Below are 24,512 nucleotides of genomic sequence, written 5' to 3'. Positions count from 1 at the left end.
CAAACGAAAAATTGGAAAAGGATTCGGTCGCATCGAGGAATTGAACTCAGGACCTCAGCCTTGCCGGGGATTTAATATACACTAAGCTAATTCAACCATATCAATTTCAGTCATATTTAACTGTATTTTCGACTAAGAACTACCAACATTGTCTTCATTTTCTTAATGTATAATTTTTATACATGACGATTGCAAGAAAACAACATCAATTTTGTTTACATCACTATTTTTAGTAAAAATTGTCAATGTGTTTTAAAACCAAAGGTTTCTTTATCAGGATACAAAGTGTTGAATATTTCAATACATAAAGATAGCAGAGATAAAATATGCGTTAAAAGTTGATAACTCTAGTTCGAAGTTTGATACAGTTGAAATGAAGGAAGTTGAGACATGGTCGAATTAGCTCAGAGATTAGAGCATGCTCCGGCAAGGCAGAGGACCTAGGTTCAATTCCTAGATCCCACCGAACCTTTTTCTGTTTCACATTTTTCGTTCGATAGTGGTTGATTATTGTCTTCAATAATTAAACAGTTAATTAATTTAACATATGTAGGTAGTTTTGTTATTTGATTTTGGGGTGTTATGCCATGTTGCGCTAACATCTTCTTTAGCCAACGTTTCGGACAGCATTGCAGTGTCCATCATCAGGGCAGATGTGTTATTTGAGATTGTTTTTTTTTTATTATTTTCTAGATTCTTATATTCCATGAAGTGGTGAATCATTTAAATTTACTGAATTTAAAGTTAATGTTCTTTATACAAATAGAACGGCGTCATATGAGCCTCACAATTTTTACCTCATATGGGTGTTTCAAATATTACCTGGCTTTTATAGACTTAGAGTAACTACTTAGTAGTAAGTACTTAAAGTAAGCAAAGCTCTTACCCCCCCCCCCCCTCCCATGCTTGCGTAAAAATTGGTACCTATATGCATTTTTCTGTTAATGTATTCTGTTTTTTAAGCGAGTACCTAAACATATTAATTATTTGTGGGAATCCCCGAATATGTATTCGGTTTTCAGACATAGACAATGTGTGGGTTGCCAATGTGTAAAAAAAAAATAACTACTGCTGAGCAGTGCTGACGTAATCACTATCTCGACCCCCCCACCCCCCATGTCATCAAAAATAAGCAAAGCAAAGACCCCCCTGCCCCCCTATAGTGCTTACATAATACTTGAACGGCCCCATACCCAAAAGAAAGTCGGTGGGATAGAGCCAGAATTTATTCTGAACTCTCTCCAAGACGAGAGAATACTTTACCTGGTGTGGACTCCAAGTCAACGACCCACTTTCAAGACTACTCCTTACTAAGGAATCAAATAAAACTAGCCGGCTTCTTTGTTTCCTCCTTCCTACAACATTCAAGGTTCACTGCTACCTTTCCCCAAAAAGATCCTCCACACAGCATCCCCAAAGATGATACAGAATTTGGGGAATTTTTATATTAATTTCCCTCACAACCTATCTGCAGTGTCGTAGAAGGGAGAAAGCAGAAAAAATCATCCCACTCTACACTTTACACCACATGTGAATAAAGCTTCATTCTTAGCTTTTCTAAATTGGGAGAATAAATAAATAGTGAAAACACAAACAAATTTTTCATTCAAAAGTATATTTTGGAAATAAAAATTATTGAGATATTTTTTTTCATATTCTTGATACATAATATTCTTCTAAAATTTAAATACATATATAATTCGAAATAATAATAAAAAATTGAGAGCAAAAATGTTCTGCAGAACTCAACTTACATTAAATAAGTTTAGTCTTTTCACTCTTTTAAGGTTAGTAATATTTAAGGTATTTTTTTCACCCCCCCCCCCCTCCTTATCATCCGTCCTAATATTAACAATTATGGCTAAATCCCTTGGCTATACAATAAACATCATTTGAAAAAGTTTTAATGCAGCAGTTTAACATGTTAAGTTTTTTTTTTATTTTGAGGTAGGCAATATAATAAGTTGAACAACTTTTAATGAGTGAATTTTTTCACTTTTTTAAAGAAGGGAAGATTTATTTATATTTGGTTTAACTTAGAGTAGGTTAATTACACAATGTTTCGAGGGTGGTAAGCAAAATACACGTCACATTTTGATGGCTGAATTCAAAACTGTAACAAAATTGTTTCAAGACTCTAATATAAAGAATTTTAAACTTTAACACAATGAATTTAAACTAAAATACAATGGAATCTAGACTGTAACAGTGAATTAAAAACTAATGTAATGTATAATGGATTCTAAACTGTAAAAAAAAACGAATTCAAAACTGTAATAAAATGGATTCTAGAGTTTACTTAGTTTGTCAAAAAGAATTCAAAACGTCTTAAAGTTGATTATAAACTGTAACAAAATAACTCAAAACTGTAATAAAATGGATTCTAGACTGTGGATTCAAAAATGTAATACAACAATAGATTCTAGATTGTAATTCAATGAATTCAAAATGTAGTAAAATGAATTCTAGATTGTAACAAAAACTAGACTCTCAGAATGAATTCAAAACCGAAATAAAATGGATTCAAGAGTGTGACAAAAAGAATTTCAAATTAAACTATCAAAATGTTGCCATAAAAAGAAGGAAAATTTCTACAGAAAAAATAATTTTAAATACCTTTTTTACTAGATTATGGCACTTTTACGGTGAAAAGTACAAGAAAAAAGGATTTATTTCTACAATTAAATTAAAAGTTGTACACATTTATAAACTTATCCATTCCTGGGGCCAAAAGAGCAACCAACAATTTTGTTGCATCCAATATATCTACAGTAGTGACGCCCCCCACTGCACAGAGAAGTTTGAAGATATAAAATTTACAAAATACAATAAATCTATCAATAGACAGATACCAAAATACAACTTGAAGACATTTTCTAACATAGATAAATTTGATAACTTTACATTTGCAATATTTTAGAATTGTTGATTTTTTTTACAGTTGAACTCAGGATTACATATGCCTAAAGGGGCTTTTATATGTTGACATAAATACACATTTCAATTACATCGTGGGCCCATAAAAACCCCACCGAATTAACAATAACTAGAATAAAATAAAACATGAATAAGGCCAAACTTCACACATATTGAGCTAGAACTTTTTGTCTTTTGATTGGATACACAGATAATAGAAACAAGGGAAGATACGGCATGGAAGTGCCCAGACTGTCACCTCCCTATGACCAAACTGCACAGACCACCAAAACGGCAGATCCTATGAAAGTTGAGCATTTGGTGTCTAGGTAGAAACAAATGATTTGTTGTAGTATTGGTGAACAATGCTGCCGACACTTTGGTGCGTGCAGTTTCTCACTGATAATGACCCATCCCGCTTGTTTCTATTATCCATGGTTGGATACCTCAAACCCGTGCTACTTCCAATTACAATATTTATATTACGTTTCTTGTTCAAATGTGCGGAGATACTTACACTAGGTATTACTTGTCTAAATAAATTATTCTAAGTATAGGACCGTTAGTTTGTTTGTTTTGTTAACATTTTTCACCCGAGCGTGTTTAGTTGTGCGTATAAATTACAATTTAAAGCCTGAATGGATGGAGCACACGCCGAAGGTTAAGTTTTCGAAAGTAACGTGGCGGAAGCCGGCGTTTTCAATCATTCCCTTGAAGGTATCCTGCAAAGGAAAAAAGGTTTTGTTAAAATATAATACTTTGTAAATACATACAAACAGTCTGTTTTTGCTTTACAATTTTCTGTGTGTTAAATGTGAATTCTGACAAAAATGGTAAAAATTGGTAGAATATGCCACAAGCGTGTTCTTTTTTTGAAGGGTAGAAGGGAATAAGCTACATTCATAGGATAAGACATTTTTAAGTTAGTAAGAGAGACAGAGATAAAGGAAAGCAAATGAGAAAAAGTGAGAAAATGGGAGAAAAAAAACATGATAAAGTGAGAAAAAATGGAGAAATAGATATGAAAAAGTGGGAAAATAATAGGAGAGAAAAACTGGTAGAAAGAGTTGTGAAAAGTAAGAAAAATATGTCATGAAAAAGTGAAAAAAAAAGGAGAAATAGATCAATTTTAATTAGTAAGAGAAACAAAGGTAAAGGAAAAAATAATAAAAACAGAAAGATTATTCTGTTTATAGAGAAAAAAGGGAAAGAAGAGGGGAGAGAAAAATTAAAGAAAGTAAGAGAAAAATTGGAGAGAGAAAGTGAGAGAAAAATGGGAGAAAGGGATATGAAAAAGTGAGAAAGAGATAATATGAAAAAAGTGAGAAAAAATTGGAAAAATAGATATGAAAAAGTGAGAAAAAATAGGAGAAAGGGATATGAAAAAGAGAACGAAAGGGGTGAGAAAAAAGGAAGATAAAAAGAAAGGAACAGAGAAATTTTAGATTTTATGAAAAATTATAAAATAAACATGACTAATAGACACATGCTAGGGAAGACGTCAACTCAATGAGGACAACAATCCTTGGCATTTATTCAACAATGATGGGACAAAGTAATCACGAATATAGGTGGATGTTTCAAAGTGAAAAGTGCGTGTTGCCATCACTCACTTGGTCAGGGAAGTTCCGTATGCTCTGCACCAGGTACTGGTAGGGCCTGTACTGGCCGGAGATCAGCTGCCCCATCACGGGGATCACTTGGAAGGAGTACTGATCATAAGCCCTGAAAACAAATCAAACATAATGAGGAATGGAGACATATTTTTTATTGCTTTCTGCATTTTATTTTGTGGTTAGTGTACTACCCTCAATATCCAACACTTTTTTGATGAAAAGTTTAAAACTTGTTTAATATTGAAACAGCTTTGTGATTATTCCACAATCCAGTTCCTATTCAAATTGTATTTTCCTTTTGTTCATTTACTAAAAGTCTTACCTTGGAAGAAACAATAATTTTAAAAAGTAGATCCAGTGTTTTTTTTTATTTATTATTAACCACATTGGTTTGTGATTTGAATTTTTGTCGTAGTTAAGAGTGCGTGTTATTTCACTACTCCTATCGATAATCTCGTGAAAAGTCCATTAAATAGTTCAAATATCAACCGCAGGTTCATTATTGTCTTGTGGTGAATGTAAACAGAGTTTGTGTTGTGAAAATCTAAAATTAATGGTGATCGTATAAGGTGTACACCTAGTCTTTAAATGATTCACGGAATATTCAAGAAACCAGCAGGCTACAAAAGAAACCAACCTCATCTTCCTTTCCCCTCTCCTCGTATTCCTAACATAAATAACATGAAACCGGTACAACCTAAATAACATAAAATAACATGAAACCGGTACAACCGGTATAACGTGAAACCATAAATAACTGAAACCGGTCACGGTCAAATAAAAACAAGTGGAAAAAAGTTTAAAATTGTGTTCTTTATATATATTTAAATAACATGATCGATTGGCCTTTTCTTTTCATTTAAATGCAGTCCTTTTTAAATAACAATCGGGTATAAAACAAAACATTTTACCATTCTCCGTAAAACAATAATAAATAAATTAATAAATTAGAGACTTATGTAACGGATATTGCAGTATCAGCTGTGCAAATATAAATATCTAATATTTATTATTTTCCTTTCACGTATTGGATATATTGTTATTGTTTGTAGTGACAATATATTGACAAGGTCAATAAAAACTAAATTTTAAATTAAATATTATTGACAATTATACTTTGTTGATGTTATTTATGTATTGGGGTTTATTTATGTATGAATAAAATAATTATTTGTGGTAAAATGAGTCGTAAATAATGAACAAAGAGATGTAAGGAGATTGTATGATAACTTGGAAGTGAATGGTTGAAGAGGTCGAGGACGCCCGAGGAAGACAAGCACGATCAAGTGAAAGAAATACTTTTTACAATGCAATAATATTATTTCCACCTTAAAAATGCACCCAGTTTGTCAGGTACTCCAGAAGGCACAACCTCAAAACTTTTCACAAAACAATTTATAAGTCCCAGCTAGTATTATATAATGTATATATTCCTAGTTTGACAGTCAATTTTCTATCTAGATTTGCTATACATATTAATGCTTTCCGTACATAATAAATTAGATTATACAGTATAAAACATAGACATATGAATATTAGTAGACCTGCCCTAAATGATTAAAAGCGTATTATCCCCACTCCCCATACCGGTTCCATTGAGCCGTGACTTTGAAAACGTGACGTCATCATTCTTGTGCGAACTATGGTCGAGGCATCATCGGTTCATTTTACGAAATAACACGGCAAAATGTTGACTTGTGATATGAAAACTTGTAAAAATAGATGTGAAAAAGAGAATAAACCCAATTGTCGTATTACATTCCATAAGTAAGCATTATTTTACTTTATTTTAAGCTTATTCACACCGTATTATATGGATCAGTTTTAGAAACATATACTATCACATCACAATGTAGCGATTCTCAAGTGTGCTCATCGTTGTTTACTGGGGTAAGTAAATTATGAGACATTTGTAAAAGTGTCTTAACTAAATACTCTGAAACTAACTACGACTCTGAAAATAGAAGCTGCCTTACTTTGCCGAATTTGGACTTCGCAAATTAGTTCATAACGTGGCGAGTAATTTGCGCTCCCATGTAAAAATGTCTATTCATTCAAAAGCAGATTTTACTTTTAAGAACTAAATGGTGATATTATAATGCGAGATGCCTATTTACTGTCAGATTGATTTATTGACGAATCACAGTCAGCCTTACTCCCTTCGTTCTTCAACAGTTGATTTTACCCCTCGCCATTATCTTCTCGTCTATTAATTCCTATGTCTGTGGTATAAATAAATAAACTAAATTTAAAATAAAGATAGGATTGATGTAGTAAATTTAATAAAGTTGTAATGTTTACCATTGCAATTGCTCAGACTGCAGTTTACTGAACTCAAGGCACAAGAACCTGCCGCCGGGTTCCAAAACTCGGTAGGCTTCCTCCAGGACCTAAAACCAGAAGTAATAATCAATGGTTAAATGTTGTGCATTGGAGACAATTACCAATAACACACATAATGTGCAAACCATAATCCTAAAAGAGACCACAACTGTATTGAAAGAAGTACTAAACCATTTCAGTAGCAAATCTGTCTTTGCACTTATAGGATTTTAAAGCTGCAACCTCTGGCCCAGAGCTAAACCTATTACAGCTCTGCTACAAAGCATCCATTGTCTGCCTTAGTTTTATAATATATTAAAGATTTTTAAAAAAGATGTTAAGCTCGACAAAACTTACAAAAACAATTTTACAGCTGGGCAATAAATTAAAGCAATTTGTCAGCCATAGGAATGGCAGCTTGCCACACCAAACTACATATTGAAAGATGGGTCAATTCCCAGCACCGGAAGGAATGGGAAAGGGCACCCGGAACCAGACAGTCCAAAGTGCTCATTGATAGACCAGACTAAATCTAAATCAATATTAGTAAATCACGAAGCTAATACTACTCTAGATCCGGATAATCCATTAGTTAAAGCGCTGGGGAATTATAATTCGCCAACGGATCTCGCTTTCAACTATAAACATAGAATGCCCGAACACCTCATCATGAAGTTCCATGAGAATGATGACAGCGACAGCGAAGAAGAAGAAGAAGAAGAATAATGTATCCTTTTTGGAATTTAGGTAGTTTTCATAAAAAATGTAACATGTCATAAACTGTATTCTCCCAACAGGTAGATATTCAAGTAAACAGATATGTAGGTGCAGCAGGACCACCAAAGCGAAAAGGATGCAGCCCAAAGATGAAAAAATTAAATATTTACATTCAGTAAATCATAATGGCATAATAGAATAAAAAGATCAGAAGTTGTTTTTCTTTTCTATGCCATTTGTATGAGGTTTTTTACACAGTTAAGAATTTTTCCTCATAAAACACATTAATGTAATGTAAAATCAGTCAAGTAAATACAACCATCAGATGGTAATAGTAATAAGGCCAAATGAGCCGCAGTACTAGTTAGTTAGACACATGAAAGGGTATTGTTATAAGCCCTAGCTAGTTAGAGGATTACGAAAGAGTGCATAAAATCAAAAAAATAGACTAGGCCCTAGACGAACCAGGCAACCCTCACCGAGTGAACTGGTAGGAATAGTAACGGGACACTGCCACCTCAGGAGACGTACAGTTGCTGGGAGTGGAAAACACCAATAGATGCAGGAATGAAGAGAATGAAAAGACTCCAATTCATCTATGGAGCTAATGTCCTGCCCTGATGGGAACAAGGCTCAGATAACTGGGAAGACACATTTTGGAACCAAGAAACATAGTCAAATTTAGAATGACAACCCTTGGGAACTTTATCAAAGGAACCGGGTTGCTGTTAAAGGAACGATTCGAAATGAGAGATGCACAATGGGACCTTGGCCTAAGTGCTTAAGTGAACTATGGTAAACCATCTCCACTTTAGTAAATAAATAATAATCCTAGATGCGTCCATCAAAAACAATGGCATTTGCAACTATCGACTTGGACGGGCTACATTTCCTCACCTTGTTTACTTACTTGTATATTGTTTATCCAATAACTTAATCTTAGTTGTTAAATGTAACATACATATATAACCCTAAAAACTTGTGACAGGCCTTGTGACACTAGTAAAGCTTTTAATTATGATCCCCTAAATCAGAGAAACTTACTTGTAACATTCTCTGATTTAGGGGATCATAAGCTTTTAGTTATGATCCCCTAAATCAGAGAAACTTACTTGTAACATTCTCTGATTTAGGGGATCATAAGCTTTTAGTTATGATCCCCTAAATCAGAGAAACTTACTTGTAACATTCTCTGATTTAGGGGATCATAAGCTTTTGGTTATGATCCCCTAAATCAGAGAAACTTACTTGTAACATGTACCTTCATCCTACAAAAACAGCTCCTGCACATTCAATCAACACCTGTCCCGTTCCCAAAAACAGATTTATTTTCTGTGAAGATTTTTTCAAACACAAACTCACTTTCATCACGTATCATCATGGATGAAAAGAGCTTAAAGCACCTTATTAATTAGGTAAATCTTATTGATGTACACATTTCTCAGACACCATAACATAAGCATACCTTGTCGATGTGGGTGCAATTCCTGATGCCAAAGGCGATGGTATAGGCAGAGAAACTCTCATCGGGGAACTTGAGATCCTCAGCGTCCCCGCAAACCCAATCAATGTTCACTCTCTCATCGGAAACGTAGCCTTGCCTAGAATAAAGATGTTAAATTAGTATTATTGCTCTGTGGGTTAATTAGAAAAGTAAACTTATAAATTGACCTTACTTGTGTAGACACAATAATCAATTGTAAATAATAACAAACCACAATCATTAAATCAATTTAAACATGTACATTCTGTGGGAGTTAAAAGTTAGAAAAACAGATAAAATTTCCTTTAGATAAAATGTTGTTTAGTAACATTAAACATAGCGAATAGATAAGTAGACTTTACTATTTGTAGTTTATTTTTTTCTTAAGGCGATGCCATACATAGTAATGCAAAATCATGTGTTTTTGGTTTGAAAATTTGGTCGCCTAGAAATGTTTCAGATGCTTTAATTGAATACTGCAAGTAGAATACATCTTGGCCTTTGAAATAATAGAGTATTTTTTAGTTTAAGTCTTTTTATAGCCCAGAAAAAAATAATGTAAAGGCCTATGAAAACTGCTTTAAAGTTCAAAATCTCCTACTTACGAACCCATTTTCGGTTATGATTTTATTGTATAATGTGGCAAATTAAGTTATTTATAAAAAGATCGAAAAAAAAAAAAAATTTATGCCTGAACATCCACAAAATAAAATAAAATGCACTTTTTGGCCATGTTTTTTTCTTGCATAAATCAAAACAGGCGGATGGGGTTAAGCGGGAATTTAAACCTTATCGCCATCTACGTAAGGGTTGTTATTGATAGCGGCTCAATTAAAAATATTACACGACGTAGTGCATCGCCTTAATCCCTCAGGCTAATTTGTTCAATTTTGGTAACAGCTCATATGGTCTCGTAGAAATCGTTGTATCTCCCTTACTGACATGGTGAGAAATATGATGAAATCAAGAAGTTAACCACAGAAAAATTAAAATGTACACCTCTATGAAACTTAAGGTTCTGATCGCAATTCGAGAAAAATTTATGGAAACTGCTTAATTTTTTTATTAATTACTAGCTGATGTGTACCCGGCGTTGCTCCACTTTTCTCTACTTTCTATAAATATAATATCCACATATTATACAGGGTGTATCGGCACGTACCCGACAAACTTTAACCAGCTATTCCTTAGCACATTTGGAGTAAAAAATGACATGGGCACTTTGCTGTCCGGTAACATTTTTTTTTAATAAAAAATTTACCATTCATATTTTCACCACATGTCACCAATGTTTTATCCTTTGTCAAAGTTTGAAAACCCATCTGGCAATATTTTATTCAAGTTTCGTTGAATAATGTACGTACGTACCTACATTGGCGCGCTTTTACAATCACAACGAAATGGCATGCCACCATTCGTCTCATTTTTAACTATTATTATTTAGTGTGTATGAAAGAGCGAGGACGCTTTTGACACACTTGCTAATAACAGCTGTTGAACACGAGAAACAATGCCAATGACAGTGACGGAGTGTGGATTTATTTATTTATTTTTTGTTTTTAATTGAAAAAAATGTTACCGAACAGCAAAGTGTCCATAACATTTTTTACTCCAAATGTGCTAAGGAATAGCTGGTTAAAGTTTGTCGGGTATGTGCCGATTAGAGGTGGGTGAGTTCTGCATTTTTCCGGAGGCATCCGAGGACTGCTTCCTTTTAAAAGAACTCGAGTTCTTGGAGTGGGTCCCGGGTCCGAGTTCTTGGGTGCGGACTGGGTACTGGGCGACTACCGGGACGCACGGGTCCGGCCAAGGACTCGGCACTCGGATAGAACCCGCGAAAGAACTCGGACCCGTAGCAGGACAAGGACCCGCACAAGAACTCGGACCCACACGAGAACACGGAGTCAATCCCGTCACCCATCGCACCCGAGTCGCGAGTTGTGCAGTTTACATTTTGGCGAAGTTCAACGAAATCCATTCGTGTCTTGTCGTGTTCCAGCTGATTGGGCTACGGCTAATGCGAGGCCGTAACGGATGTAGTATTAGGTTCCAAGTTCCAGATGATAATTTTAGCACACGCGTAAGCAGTAATAAATCAAATGTAGTAACATAAATTTCGGTTGTCGTTGAGAATTTGTCGTTTTCATAATCTCTGTCCATCGATATAGATAAAGGTACTTGGTCGAAGCCTCTATCAAATGAAACTCAGTAAAGGCGAGATGTTTTAAAAACAAAGTCAGGAAGTAGTAAGGTACAGCATTGAACGATTAAAATTTTAACAATTAACAACATGTTTTAATATCTATTTATTCCAGTCCATTTTTTTTTACTTTTACAATACATACACACTTTGTTCAATATATTATTGTAGGATTTGTGTATATTATATACTTGATTTGTATATTTTCCTTTTGGTTTCACAAATATATACATATATATGTCTCAGGATCATTAAAAATAAACATTTGCCAGAAATTTGCCTTTCGAATGAACACTATTACGACATAGCTAAAAAATTTTAACAAAAGATAGCCATTTTAAATAAACAATTATTGAATAAAATAATCTTGGTACCTAATTTATCGCTTGTCTGAATCTTTCCAATACCAGTTGACAATCAGTTCCAATTTTTAAAATCAAAGCAAATCCATATTCTAGAGTTCATTGAACCAGAGTTACGGATACACAGACAGACACCACTGAAATTTGTATTTTTAATAACACAAAAAATAAAAATATTCTCTATACTCGAGACCCCGAGTCCGAGTTTTCTGGGAGTTGTTGATTAGAGGCATTCGGGTCCGAGTCCAAGTCCTTAGAGGCATTCTCGGGTCCGGGTTCTCTGGGAGTCGTTGATTGGAGGCATTCGGGTCCGAGTCCCAGACCGAGTTCTCTGGGAGTGGTTGATTACGAAAAGGAGTGGGAGTAGGACCCGCTTCCCGCAAAGGACTCGGGCTCAAGGACTCAATCCGGCTGAACCTACACATCGCTAGTGCCGATACACCCTGCATATACAAACCTTCCGGAAGAAATTATCTAAATGATAATGAAAACCCTATCAAACTCCATTGCATAGTTTAGAAGAACTAAGCGCACAAACAGACAGATGCGGACTTTGTTTTATACTATTGAGAGATTTTTATGTGTAATGACAGAAAAATGAGGTGACAAAAATGTTTGTAATACATTTGTCAGTAATTTTGTTATAAAAAACATAAGGTTAGCCTCTATAATTTTTTTATTATGCTGGCATTAAAAATTTGAATATTTCAAAAATTATATTTTTATTTACGGCAATAAAATTTGAAAGCGTATTTTATCACCTTTTAAAGGCAGTTTTTAGTTTTCGGATACCTTCAGAAACATTCTATTTATTCGGATTTTATTGCAAAGCGGAAATACTCCGACCTTCTGTCAGAATATGCCAGAGGCCTGGCCTGATGGCCAAGTAGGTACAATAGAGATGGATTTTTCTGCTGTAAAGATATCCCAATTTTTGGTCACTGATGTGATTTTATTAGTCTCTGATGCCATTTAATCACACTAAACAATTTGACCTGAACTAAAAATAGTACATGCAAATTGATGGTCCATTGTTTAATTTATTAGCACGTTATTATGTAACTTTTTTACACCAGTTAAATAATTTGAGAGTATTTCATAAGAGTTATGTGCATAAATTCTCTTTTTTGTGGAAGAAATAAGGTAAAATCGACACAACCGAAAAATACGGTCAAAGGGCAACCCGTTATTTCCATGTTATGCGTTATAGAATCAGAATCAGAATCAGAAAAATAAACCAAAACAACACAATCCCCCTAATGGTGAAATTTTATAACCTACGCCAAAACAAGACGATCTTCGTGCACCGCGTTAAAGATGTTTGATGCCACGTGACCAGAGATGTGCTTTATTTCAAATAAATCCATTGCAAATGGAAATGCAAAATGGGTATTTTCCATTTTGCATTTTAAATGCTTTTCTCAATGCATTTTCCATTTTAAATGCTTATTTGCAACATTCTTCCTACTATCTCCATTCATCTTTTTTTCATAAGCCCCAAATATCAGTCGGTCCTCAACCTCGCTATGAGAGATAATTTACATTTGTCAAGTTGTTCCCTGGTAGAAGCCCTGGCAATTGAGTGATACCATTACAAAAAATACTGATTCAAATACTGAACATGGGGCCATGACACTGTAATATTAAATGTTAGATAGCAGTTTCTATGTTTTAACGTTGGCAACATTAGTCCCGCGCAAATTTTTTGTGGTTTCATAATCTGTAGTCGTGGTGTTTTTGGATTTACCATCATATGTTTGACCCATTTCCATTTTGCATTTCAAATGGTTTTGGGTACCCATTTTGCACATCTCTGCACGTGACCCCCGGAATTTGACAAGTGTCACCGAGATTGACCGAGCCATCACCGCCTGCACCGTCCTTGAACTACATAGATGCAAGTTAAGTGTTACTTATCTTTAGTAGTAAGTGAACGAAATAGACAAAGGGCCGGGCAGCGTTTACTGCATTCGCCAAATACTACTTTCTACTGCACAGACTTGATTGAGACGACACTATGCTTACTCGCTTGCACTAAGACGAATAAGGAACTCTGTATGCTGTACTCCCAGAGGTTGTCCTTCTTATACATATGTATTGCTACGTTTTCTACCTCACTCAAATTTCGCTTAAAATCTTCAGGAAACAATTGAAATAATTGTATTATTTTTTACAATAATAATGAGTAATTTTCTTGTATTTATGAATGAAATATTATTCCCTGGTGTTTGTCTTATAATGAAAACACTTTCTCATCACACATGAGGGCATTTTGGTACTTATTTATGCTATTTGAGATAGCACACAACCTCAAGTGACGTGGACAGTTTAGCACTAAATCGAAAGTACGACAATCACCAGATCGTTTGATTGCCACTTTGAGATCTACTCAAGGTGTCTATAAGATTGTAATGTCATTGTTTCTGGCAGTTAAATTGCAGAAATACAAATTGTAAATTGCAATTATCAAGGGAATTATAAAAGATAACAATTGAAGGTTCTTTGGAACCTTATCTACTCGAGCAATCGCATTAATAATAGAAATACGAGTCTAGCACCGGGGATTTACAAGATTTCCCGTTCTCATTTAAAATTACCTCTGAATTTTAATAAGGAGACATAAATTGATTATAGTGATAGCACTTAGGAAGCCAATGAATTCACCTATATTTTACCATTAATCCTTTTAAGACTTGTAGAAAATACATTTAAAAAATCGTAAACTTTATAAATGTGCGAATTCCGAATGTTAATTATTTCCTTTGAAATTGCCGTAGGTGGTACTTATTCGTGTCAACATTGAATATTTTCTATTTCTGTATATTGTCTATGGCCTACTTAATAATCAAAACTACAAATATATATTAGGAGCCTCAATTTTTTATCGTAAACAGCTGTTCGAAAGTTTTGTATGAAAAAATATTTTATAGAATTCGGAACTGTGAAAATTGAATGCAGTAAATTAGGATATTTCACAGACATATGAATATATAGACTAGAAATTAAAGGTGAGGGGTAAAATCAACTGTTGAAGAACGAAGGGGGTAAAGCTGACTGTGATTCGTCAATAAATCAATCTGACAGTATATAGGCATCTCGCATTATAATATCACCATTTAGTTCTTAAAAGTAAAATCTGCTTTTGAATGAATAAACATTTTTACATGGGAGCGCAAATTACTCGCCACGTTATGAACAAATTTGCGAAGTAAAATTCGGCAAAAAAAAATTTCTTTTATTTTCAGAGTCGAATATTTTGTTTACGTATTTAGTTAAGACACTTTTATAAGTGTTCATAATTTACTTCCCAGTAACAACGATGCGCACACTTGAGAATCGCTACATTCGACCAGATGTTCTTAAGTTCAACAGCTCGGCTGTGGAACGAACTGCCGGCCTCTGTGTTTCCTCCCTCCTACAACATGGGACTCTTCAAGACCCATGTTCACTCCTTCCTCTCCACAAAAAGACCCTCCACACAGCATCCCCAAAGATGACATAGGCCCTGAGGGAAATTATTTTCTTCAGGGCCTCCTGTGTGGAGTAAATATAAAAAAAAAAAAAAAAAAAAAAAAGATGTATCAAGATGTGATAGTATATGTTTCTACAACTGATTCATATTATACGATGTGAATAAGCTTAAAATGATGCTTACATATGGAATGTAATACGACAATTGGGTTTATTCTCTTTTTCACATCTATTTTTACAAGTTTTCATAGCACAAGCCACTATTTTGCCGTGTTATTTCATAAAATGCCTCGACCATAGCTCGACGCTAGTTCGAACAAGAATGATGACGTCACATTCTCAAGATTCACGGGAAGCCATACGCGAGCCCAGCCGGCTCCAATGGAACCGGTATGGGGAGTGGGGAATAATACGCTTTTAATCACTTAGGGCAGGTCTACTAATATTCATATGTCTATGGGATATTTAATACAATTACCACAAAAAACATAAAATGTATTATCTCAGCTATCTGCTAACGTAAACTGCAGATCGCGGGAAGTTTTGAAATATATTTTTTTAAAGTTGTATGATAGGTTAGATAAATTTGGTATATATACTACGGCAAGCGATCGTTTGGAAAAACTGAATTAGATATTTTGACAGTAAAGTATTGAATGTTTATGTAAATAGTGAATTGATTGTTACCTCTTGGCTCTGACCTGACCGACATCCAACATGGCCTGGTTTATATCGAATACCGTCACATGACTTTTCTCTATCTCCTTCTTCTCCAGGTACTTGGACAGTCCTCGCAGGTACTTGATGTAGCGGAACGCAATGTCACCTATAAACAAACAACCACATTATTCAAAATAACGACAAACATTCCTGGGTTACCTATAACCTGATATTTGAATTCTTCCTACTGTAATTATAAGCAGATGTAGCTTGTACAGTGATCATGACAATTGTTTTTGTGTATCAAAGTGTAAAAATACAAGCATTGTCGCACTCAACTCAATTTTTCCGTGTTCTTAATGTTCCGATCCTGAATTTTTGAGGTTATGATTTCAAATATCAGATAAAAAATTCACAAAGTTACATAAATTTTTATCAAATTGCAATCGGAACCTTTGGTTTCATAAGGTGTACATTTTGATTATTCCGTGGTTAACTTCTATCTTCTATCTATATAAATAAAAATGTAAATGTTAATTTGTTCAAAATCTTAAATCTCCTAAAGTTTTTCACGGATTGTTTTGAAATTTTGACATGTTGTATTTTTATATACCTATATTATACAGATGTCACATTTCAAAGGTAAAAACATGCTTTTTTTAAAAACAGCGCCATCTGTTGGATGTAAAAGTAAAACAAGCTATTGTTTCTCTATTTGCACAGAAGGACTGAGCCACAGAAACGCATGGCGGGGTACAGCTAGTATTTGAATATAAAGCTTGGCGTTTTTCTTTTTCTAACACCATTTAGTTAATATATCTAACTACGATGGTAATCCCGACCCAACAATCTCTATGAGACAACGTGAGCTGTTCCGAAATGGAGCTAAATAAGGAATTATTAATTCTATGTATAATAATGATATATATCAGGGCTTCCCAAACTTTTTTCAACAGTGAGGCCCTTGGGAAGTTGCCATATTTTTGCGACGCCCCCCCCCCCCCCCCCCCCCCCCGTGACTAAAAATCTAAGCCCCCACCGCTCATTTGTACCAAGCGTAGTATTTTGAAGCCCCCCCTACTAAACAATATTAATTTGTCAGAAAAACTCCAAATAGTATCTAAATTTTTTATTAGAAAATAAAGAACACAACATATTTATTTGGTATTAATGAGAAGGATGTGCTTGCTTTTCTGAGCATAGTTTCTCAAAACGAGGTTGGAGTTTCGAAATCGCCACTCTCGTCTCTGCCTCTAAATTTATTTTTGATCTGTACTTATTCTTAATTACTGCAACTGCAGAGAAACCTGTCTCACACAAGTATGATGTCGCAAACGGTAATAAAACCCTTAACGCTGCAGTGCTGATGGAACGATATTCTTGATAAAATGAGCTCCAAAATTCAAGTAGCTTATCCTTATTATATTGCAGCTTAAGACTGGAGTCACAGGACAATTCTATTAACTGTTCTTCTTCTGCTGTCGAAAGTGTTGATGGTGAGGTCGACTGGAAAGGGTTTCTAACCCAGTCATATTGCTCCAGATTTTCGGGAAAATATTTATCAAAATGTTCGCTCAAAGATGACAAGTGCTGTGTAAATATTATTTTAAAAGAAGGATCGAGAATATCTGTCGATTTCTGCGCGGCGGCCTGAAATGGCGCGGGACTCAGTCGCTCCGAAGTGTGCGTGTGGAAGACGCTATAAAGATTGCCTCACGACGCCCCTGGGATGATCCCACGGCGCCCCGGGGCGTCGCGACTCACAGTTAGGGAAGCCCTGATATATATAATAAAACTTTCAGAATTGGGGTTTGTTGATTGAAATAATTTTCATTACTTTTCAATGTCATAGCTTATAAACAATCCAGCTATAAGCAGTTAGCAATCAATTAATTGCCTTTAATTCCATTACATTGTTGATTTTTATCCAATAGTCTGAAAATTATGTGATTGCATTATCTTTGAATTGCAGATAAATATTTATGAACGAAACATAATATTACTATAACGATATCATAAAAACAGATATGGTGTTTGAAACAGGTTTGTTCATTAAACTAATGTTGATCAAACACAAATGCAAAGATTGTTAGAGTAAACGTAAAGAGTCCTTAAATGCCTGCAAACATACAACATCAAAAATGTACTGCGTCGTTAGACTGTATCAGGTTGTAGCCGTGCACATTTAACGACTGTTTGGGTTCTAGGAAAGCATGAAGGAGTGAGCGGTCAGTAGACAAGAGGACAAATGTGTCAGGTTCCCACCCAGATGAGTTCAATCCTCCATCTTTGCACTAGCAATATTGGTAAATATACAGATAACTCTTGGTGTGCTGGTGCAAAATATTCGCAGTGCGCCATCTTTTTTGCAAAATTATGTTTTTGTAAAATGTACTGTTTGGGCATATAGCCGATTGTTATCTTTAAGATATAGTTTATCCCTACCTACCCCCCATACCCGAAGTATCACCTTTCTCACCAGGAGACAGGAAGTACCAAGACAGTACCTTTTCTGCCGCGCAACTGATCACAGGTTGCTAATTCAATTCCGGGTTACGTGCTATTTGTGCTGGCAGAGAGAGGGAACACTGAGGACACCAAATAATATAATGTAGGGGTTTTAATATTCTGGTGGCATCCTCTCAGAGTTCCATTCCGTTCACCTTTCTATCATTTCGTACACAAGAAACTTGCGGCCGAAAAATATTCCAACAGCTAACGAAACATGTACCATCTTACAGATAATGTGTTTAAATATTTATAAAAATAGTGTATAATCTACCATATCGTCACCTCAGTTGGACAGGGTTCTTTACCTTGTCCTGAGATATGAGGTGTCGAGGTTTGCAAAGACGATTTCTCATAATCTATTTACCGATTTCTGATTTTGAGGTTGAATCCTGTGAAAAATATTTCAAAGGAAAATATTTAAATAGGATGTATACTTACCATTTTTCAAAATACCTAAATGTGCAGTTTGAACCATTTGCAACCAGCTAGGGCATGATTCATTGCATAAGGTGCTAACTACATTTCGCTAATGCCATTCCAAAATGGGACCATGTTCTAACTAAATACAGGGTGTCCGGGGGTAAAGTGCAGTAACTTCGTGGGGGGATTCTACATGATCGTAGGAGTAAAAAAGATAAATAACTTTTTCCGAAATTCCAATTTTTTCTTTTTCATACAAAAAGACATACCTGCTAAAAAGCCATAGTGTAGGTGCAAACTTACCCGATAAATTCGCAAGTGTGAACGTGGCAACATTGCATATTGTGAGTGGCGCGTATCCATGGAAACCGATATTGTGAGTGGCGCGTATCCATGGAAACCGCATGTGAATTGTAAACAATAACAACACAGAGTTCGCCGTATGTTTTGATATTTTACCAAATTCAAAAAGAGAACTGCACTAAAATCACGTTACACTTTTTATTATAAAAAATATTAATAACTCATTGAACACTTAACTAATTTCATCGCTTTTTACTAATTTAAAATATTTTCAAAATGTCCACCTTCTGCTTGTAGGCAAGTATGTAAACGTACAGTAATATTATTTATAATTCGTACATTGTGGCGTATTTCATCTGCGGCTTCGTGAATACGTAACCGGAGATCTTCGACGTTATTTACTTCTTTGGCGTAAACTCGATAAAACTCGATGTTTAAGGAAAACACGCACCGAATAAAGATGTACTTTTTAGTAAGACTTAAACACTAGATAAAGACACTAAATTAACAAGTTTTTATTTAAATGAGACTTTTAACACTAGATAAATTAAATTTTCAAAGTTGTTTACTCCGCGCGTCAAATTATGTGACATTCAAAGCACAGACGTTTGCTTACTGAATTACAATAGCGGGGGGTGCAGGAAGGGGCGCGGGATGTAGATTTGGCAACGACGAAAAAAATAATGCCGTCTAGGCACGTCGGAGAAATTTTTCTTTTTGTTATTAGCTTAAAAGTACATCTAAAAGTTGGAATTTCAGAAAAAGTAATTTATCTTTTTTACTCCTACGATCACGTAGAATCACCTCCCGAAGTTACTGCACTTTACCACCGGACACCCTGTATTTAAACTAAAATACTTGACAAGATAGAAAGTCAAAATCAGAAAATTTTAAATAGATTATGAGAAATCGTCTTTGCAAACTTTGACACATCAGAACATGATAAGGAGGAGTTAGAACCCAATCCAACTAAAGTGACGAACTACACTACACCTCAAAAATATAATCAACTCTCAGATACAAACAAAATGGTAATTGCAAAAGATTCGTAGAACAAATTTAAGTTTTAAAAACTTGATATTGGAACTTTGTCATACAAGTATTTACGGAAATACAATCGCTATTAGAAATTAATTAATTCATTGGCTAAATTGCAGATGGGGCTGAAAGTTATTTTGGTTATAGAAATGTGCGAAAGAAATGGATTTGCATTCAAAGGTCATTTTGAAAAAAAAATTTAGGTAAAACCTTGTCCGACCGAGGTGACGATATGTGGTTTCCCCAGAATAGCTTGTTATATTCAGAGAATTGATTTTTTAATGGTTTATCAATAAGGATATGCTGGTGAACAAGAGGTTAAATTCATTATTTTCCTTATCCGGTTACTGGAATAGTTGTTGTTCATTGTTATCTAAGAACAAAGTATTTTTAAAATAAAACGTGCCTATTACCCGTGTCCCGTGTACTTGTATATTTACCGCAATACTTTTGGCTTATAGTGGGAGGTTTTCACACATTCTCATGTTATTAGTAATCTGGCAATGATTGATTTTTTTAAATAACATCAAAGACTTGCATGGAAACGGTCACTATGTGTACACGGCTATAACCACCGAAGAGATAAGCCGATAGAAATGTGTTTTAGAGGCGTGAGTCCGTGCCGAAAGTAAGTACTATTTCACATTACTTTGGGTTGAAACGGATCAAACATTTTAAAATATTGAAATACTTTCTTCAAAAGAAAAACCATTTCATTGAAATTCTAATGTAAATTGGAGACAAACTGATTTTGGTAAATATACAGAAAATATGAGCATGTTTAATAGAAAAACCATTGTGTTTCAGTTAGATAACAGTGAGAAGCAAGTATTTCAGATTCCAGGAATGGAAAATAATGCATTTTAGTAGCCATTTCATTTTATGTTTTAATTAAACCCAAACTGACAACCTAAGAACCTATTTTATGGTCATAGGTTCATTATTTTTAATGATAAACTAATGTTTATAAGACAAGGTTTTATGCATAGCATAAAGGATAACAAATATTTATAAGCATTCATTAGCCGCCTGAAATATCTATACAAATTGAAAATATCTCCCGAGTAAAAATAATGAACATTAAAAATGGCACCTACAACCTCAATAGATGGCTAAAGGATGAACATTAAAAATGGCACCTACAACCTGAATAGATGGCTAAAGGATGAACATTAAAAATGGCACCTACAACCTCAATAGATGGCTAAAGGATGAACATTAAAAATGGCACCTACAACCTGAATAGATGGCTAAAGGATGAACATTAAAAATGCATTAAATTACCTACAAGGAAAAATGAATCAGACTTTTAAATAATTTAATTTAAAAAAATGTAAGTAAACATTTGTGAAACGAAACGCGAACCGTACCACGAATTACGGAAAAGGAACGAATCAACTGCAAGCAGCGTTTCGCGCCATTTGTGGTTGCTTCGTTTCTTTCCCATAATTTGAGGTTCAGTTCTGCAGTTCGGCTCGCGTATGTATACGTCGCTTTAGAGTATATGAACCAATTTTTTTTTTTTTTTTAAAAGAAAAACAAACATTCCTGGGTTACGAATAACCTGACAATATTTGAAAATATCCTACTACCACCACAGTAAGCTGAAAATGTTGCTTGTGTTGTGATGGAGGACTTAGCCAGCCGAGGAATTGAACACACTACGCCTGAGTGGGACCCAAACGCGATGTCAACTCGGCCACCGACCGGTCGGTTATAAATAACATGTATTGATTTAAAAATGCTTGTTACTAATAAACATAAATAATAGATGTTATTTATTTGATCTAAAACACAATATTTTATGTACATAAATTATTTATATACCTATATAAAATAGAATATGGTCTTATCAAAGCACACAAAGATTATCTAACTGAAGATGAATCATTTGTTCTGTAAGAGGCTGTCAGATGGTCGGAGAATTTGTTTTTATTTTCGCTTTGCAAAAAAATTAAATATTTCTGAACATATCCAGAAAATAAAAATTGTTTTTGAAAGGTAATGAAATACGCTTTTAAATTTTACCATTAGAAACTAGCTGAACCCCGCCACGCTTTGCTGTGGCTATGTATGTCTCTGCAGATAGAGAAACAATAGCGCATTTTGCTTTTATGTCCAACAGATAATGCTGTTTTTACATTTGTCAGGTGACATCTATATAATATAGGTATATAAAAATACACATATAAAAATACACATAAAAATACACATAAAAATACACATATAAAAATACACATAAAAATACGCATATAAAAATACACATATAAAAATACACATATAAAAATACACATATAAAAATACTAATAAAAATACACATATAAAAATACACATATAAAAATACACATATAAAAATACACATATAAAAATACACATATAAAAATACACATATAAAAATACACATATAAAAATACACATAAAAATACACATAAAAATACACATATAAAAATACACATATAAAAATACACATATAAAAATACACATATAAAAATACACATATAAAAATACACATATAAAAATACACATAAAAATACACATATAAAAATACACATATAAAAATACACATATAAAAATACACATATAAAAATACACATATAAAAATACACATATAAAAATACACATATAAAAATACACATATAAAAATACAACATGTCAAAATTTCATAGCAATTGGTGAAGAACTTTCGGGTATTTAAGATTTTGAACAAACGAACATTAACATTTTTATTTATTTAGATAAAATATGCACTTGCAATGCCAAAACAAATGAAGCCTAAAATATATATAAATAAAAATTTTAGTATTCAAAATTCTTCACCGATTGCTTTAAAATTTTGACATAACGTTGCATTCAAATATGTGTGTGTTTTATATACCTATATTATATATATAAGAACATGCTTTTCTTATAATCTTGTAATAGCAACATGCGCTATGGTTTTTCTATCTGCACAGATAGACCGAGCCACAAACTTAACCTCTCAGACAAAGACATTTATATACTATGTGTTCCTTTGAAAACTGTCAAAACGTGATAATTTTTGTGTTATTTACGAGTTTTGCTAAAAGCATCATAACTCACGTCTTGGGAAACGTAGCCTCATTCTAAAAAATGTTTTGGAAAGACTATGAAATCCACTATTGCATTGTGATGTTATAAGTAAATATTTGCGTTTCTAAATATATATTTTATGAAAACGTCAAAAATATGTAAGAATCGATAACCATTATTTCAAAGCCGTGAAAAATGTACTTTTTTCTGAGTATCACAAAGAAATAACACTTTATATATTGAAGAAATATAATTAAAAACTATTACTATTACTATTAGAACAAAGAACTTTGAAGTTAGAACTAAAGAACATCTCAGAGCTCTAAACGGAAATTGTGAATCTGAGTTTGCAGATAATCTTTTAAATAACGATCACACATATTTACGTCTTTTGACGTTCTAATGTTCTGAGTGGTTAAGCTTAGATGGTTTGGGCATATAGAGCGAATGAGCAAAGAAAGGAGTGTAAGGAGAATATATGATGCGAATGCGAATGATAGCAGAAGTCGGGGACGCCCGAGGAAGACATGGCAAGATCAAGTTAATCAAATACTCAAGTCGGGCCATTTCAAGAGTCAGAATAATAGAAGAGTATGTATGAGACAATATATGAATGTGAATGAGGTAAGAAGTGTGTGCAAGGACCAAGTTGTTTGGTGGTCTGTCATCTCTGCCTACCTCTGCGGAGAAATGGCGTGATGGTTAGTTAGGTTAGTTTGTTATTTAGTAATGCCACAAATTAAAGCCACTTATACTAATAATGTAGTGAATATTTAACTCTTTTTGACCTGCTTGGGGGAATGACCCGCCGAAACATTAATAGTGAAAGTAACTAGTCAAGGTCTAAAGTAGAATCATAAAACTAATGAAGACCAAAAGATTATTTACATAGCTTGACGAAATGTTTGTTTAATTAAAGTGTCATAGTCACCTGTGCCCCCGGCTACGTCGAGTAACTTAGTGCCGTACATCGGCGCCAATCTTTCAATGAGGATATCTTTCCAAACTCTGTGAATTCCAATGGACATCGCATCGTTCATCACGTCATATTTGTTGGCCACCGTTTCAAACACTTCTTTAACTGAAAAAGTATAGAAGGTGACATTATTATTGTTTTGTTTCAGATATAAAGCACGCAAAGTGACGGTTATGGTCTTATCTTGCGATAAACAATGATATCAAATAGCGTATGAACCCGAAAAGTCGAGGGTATTGTTTGGTGAATGTAATATTACTAACCTTTCCCAGCCTTCTCTTTCTCCTTGACAGTCTCAAATCCGAAGTGAGTAGTTCTATCCACCTCTTCTGCGCTTTGGAAATGGGTGCTGCAGAGAGTATTCAAGGCCCTAGCCCCTCGAGTAGACAGTTTCAGGTTCAAAATAAAGCCTCGTAACGCCATCGCAGGAGAAGTGTCAGACGCCAACCAAATCAGACCACAGGCA

The 24,512-nt window shown here is 34.3% G+C and overlaps 1 protein-coding gene across 1 annotated transcript; it reads right to left on the bottom strand.

The window, feature by feature from the left end:
- Positions 1-1,633: 1,633 nt before the first annotated feature.
- Coq5 (ubiquinone biosynthesis protein COQ3, mitochondrial) lies at positions 1,634-24,512 on the bottom strand. Its single transcript, XM_089645558.1, has 7 exons — positions 24,310-24,512; positions 24,002-24,151; positions 15,775-15,913; positions 9,037-9,172; positions 6,834-6,922; positions 4,530-4,641; positions 1,634-3,638 (listed from the first exon to the last, which is right to left on the bottom strand). Exons 1-7 carry the CDS (start codon positions 24,467-24,469, stop codon positions 3,537-3,539), a joined length of 888 nt encoding a protein of 295 aa, XP_089501684.1. The 5' UTR covers positions 24,470-24,512; the 3' UTR covers positions 1,634-3,536.

Source organism: Hesperophylax consimilis, chromosome 22, assembly GCF_061612785.1.
Source record: "Hesperophylax consimilis isolate HC1 chromosome 22, BYU_Hcon_1.0, whole genome shotgun sequence".
NCBI classification, from domain to species: Eukaryota; Metazoa; Arthropoda; class Insecta; order Trichoptera; family Limnephilidae; genus Hesperophylax; species Hesperophylax consimilis.
This window is presented reverse-complemented; position numbering and strand designations above follow the sequence as displayed.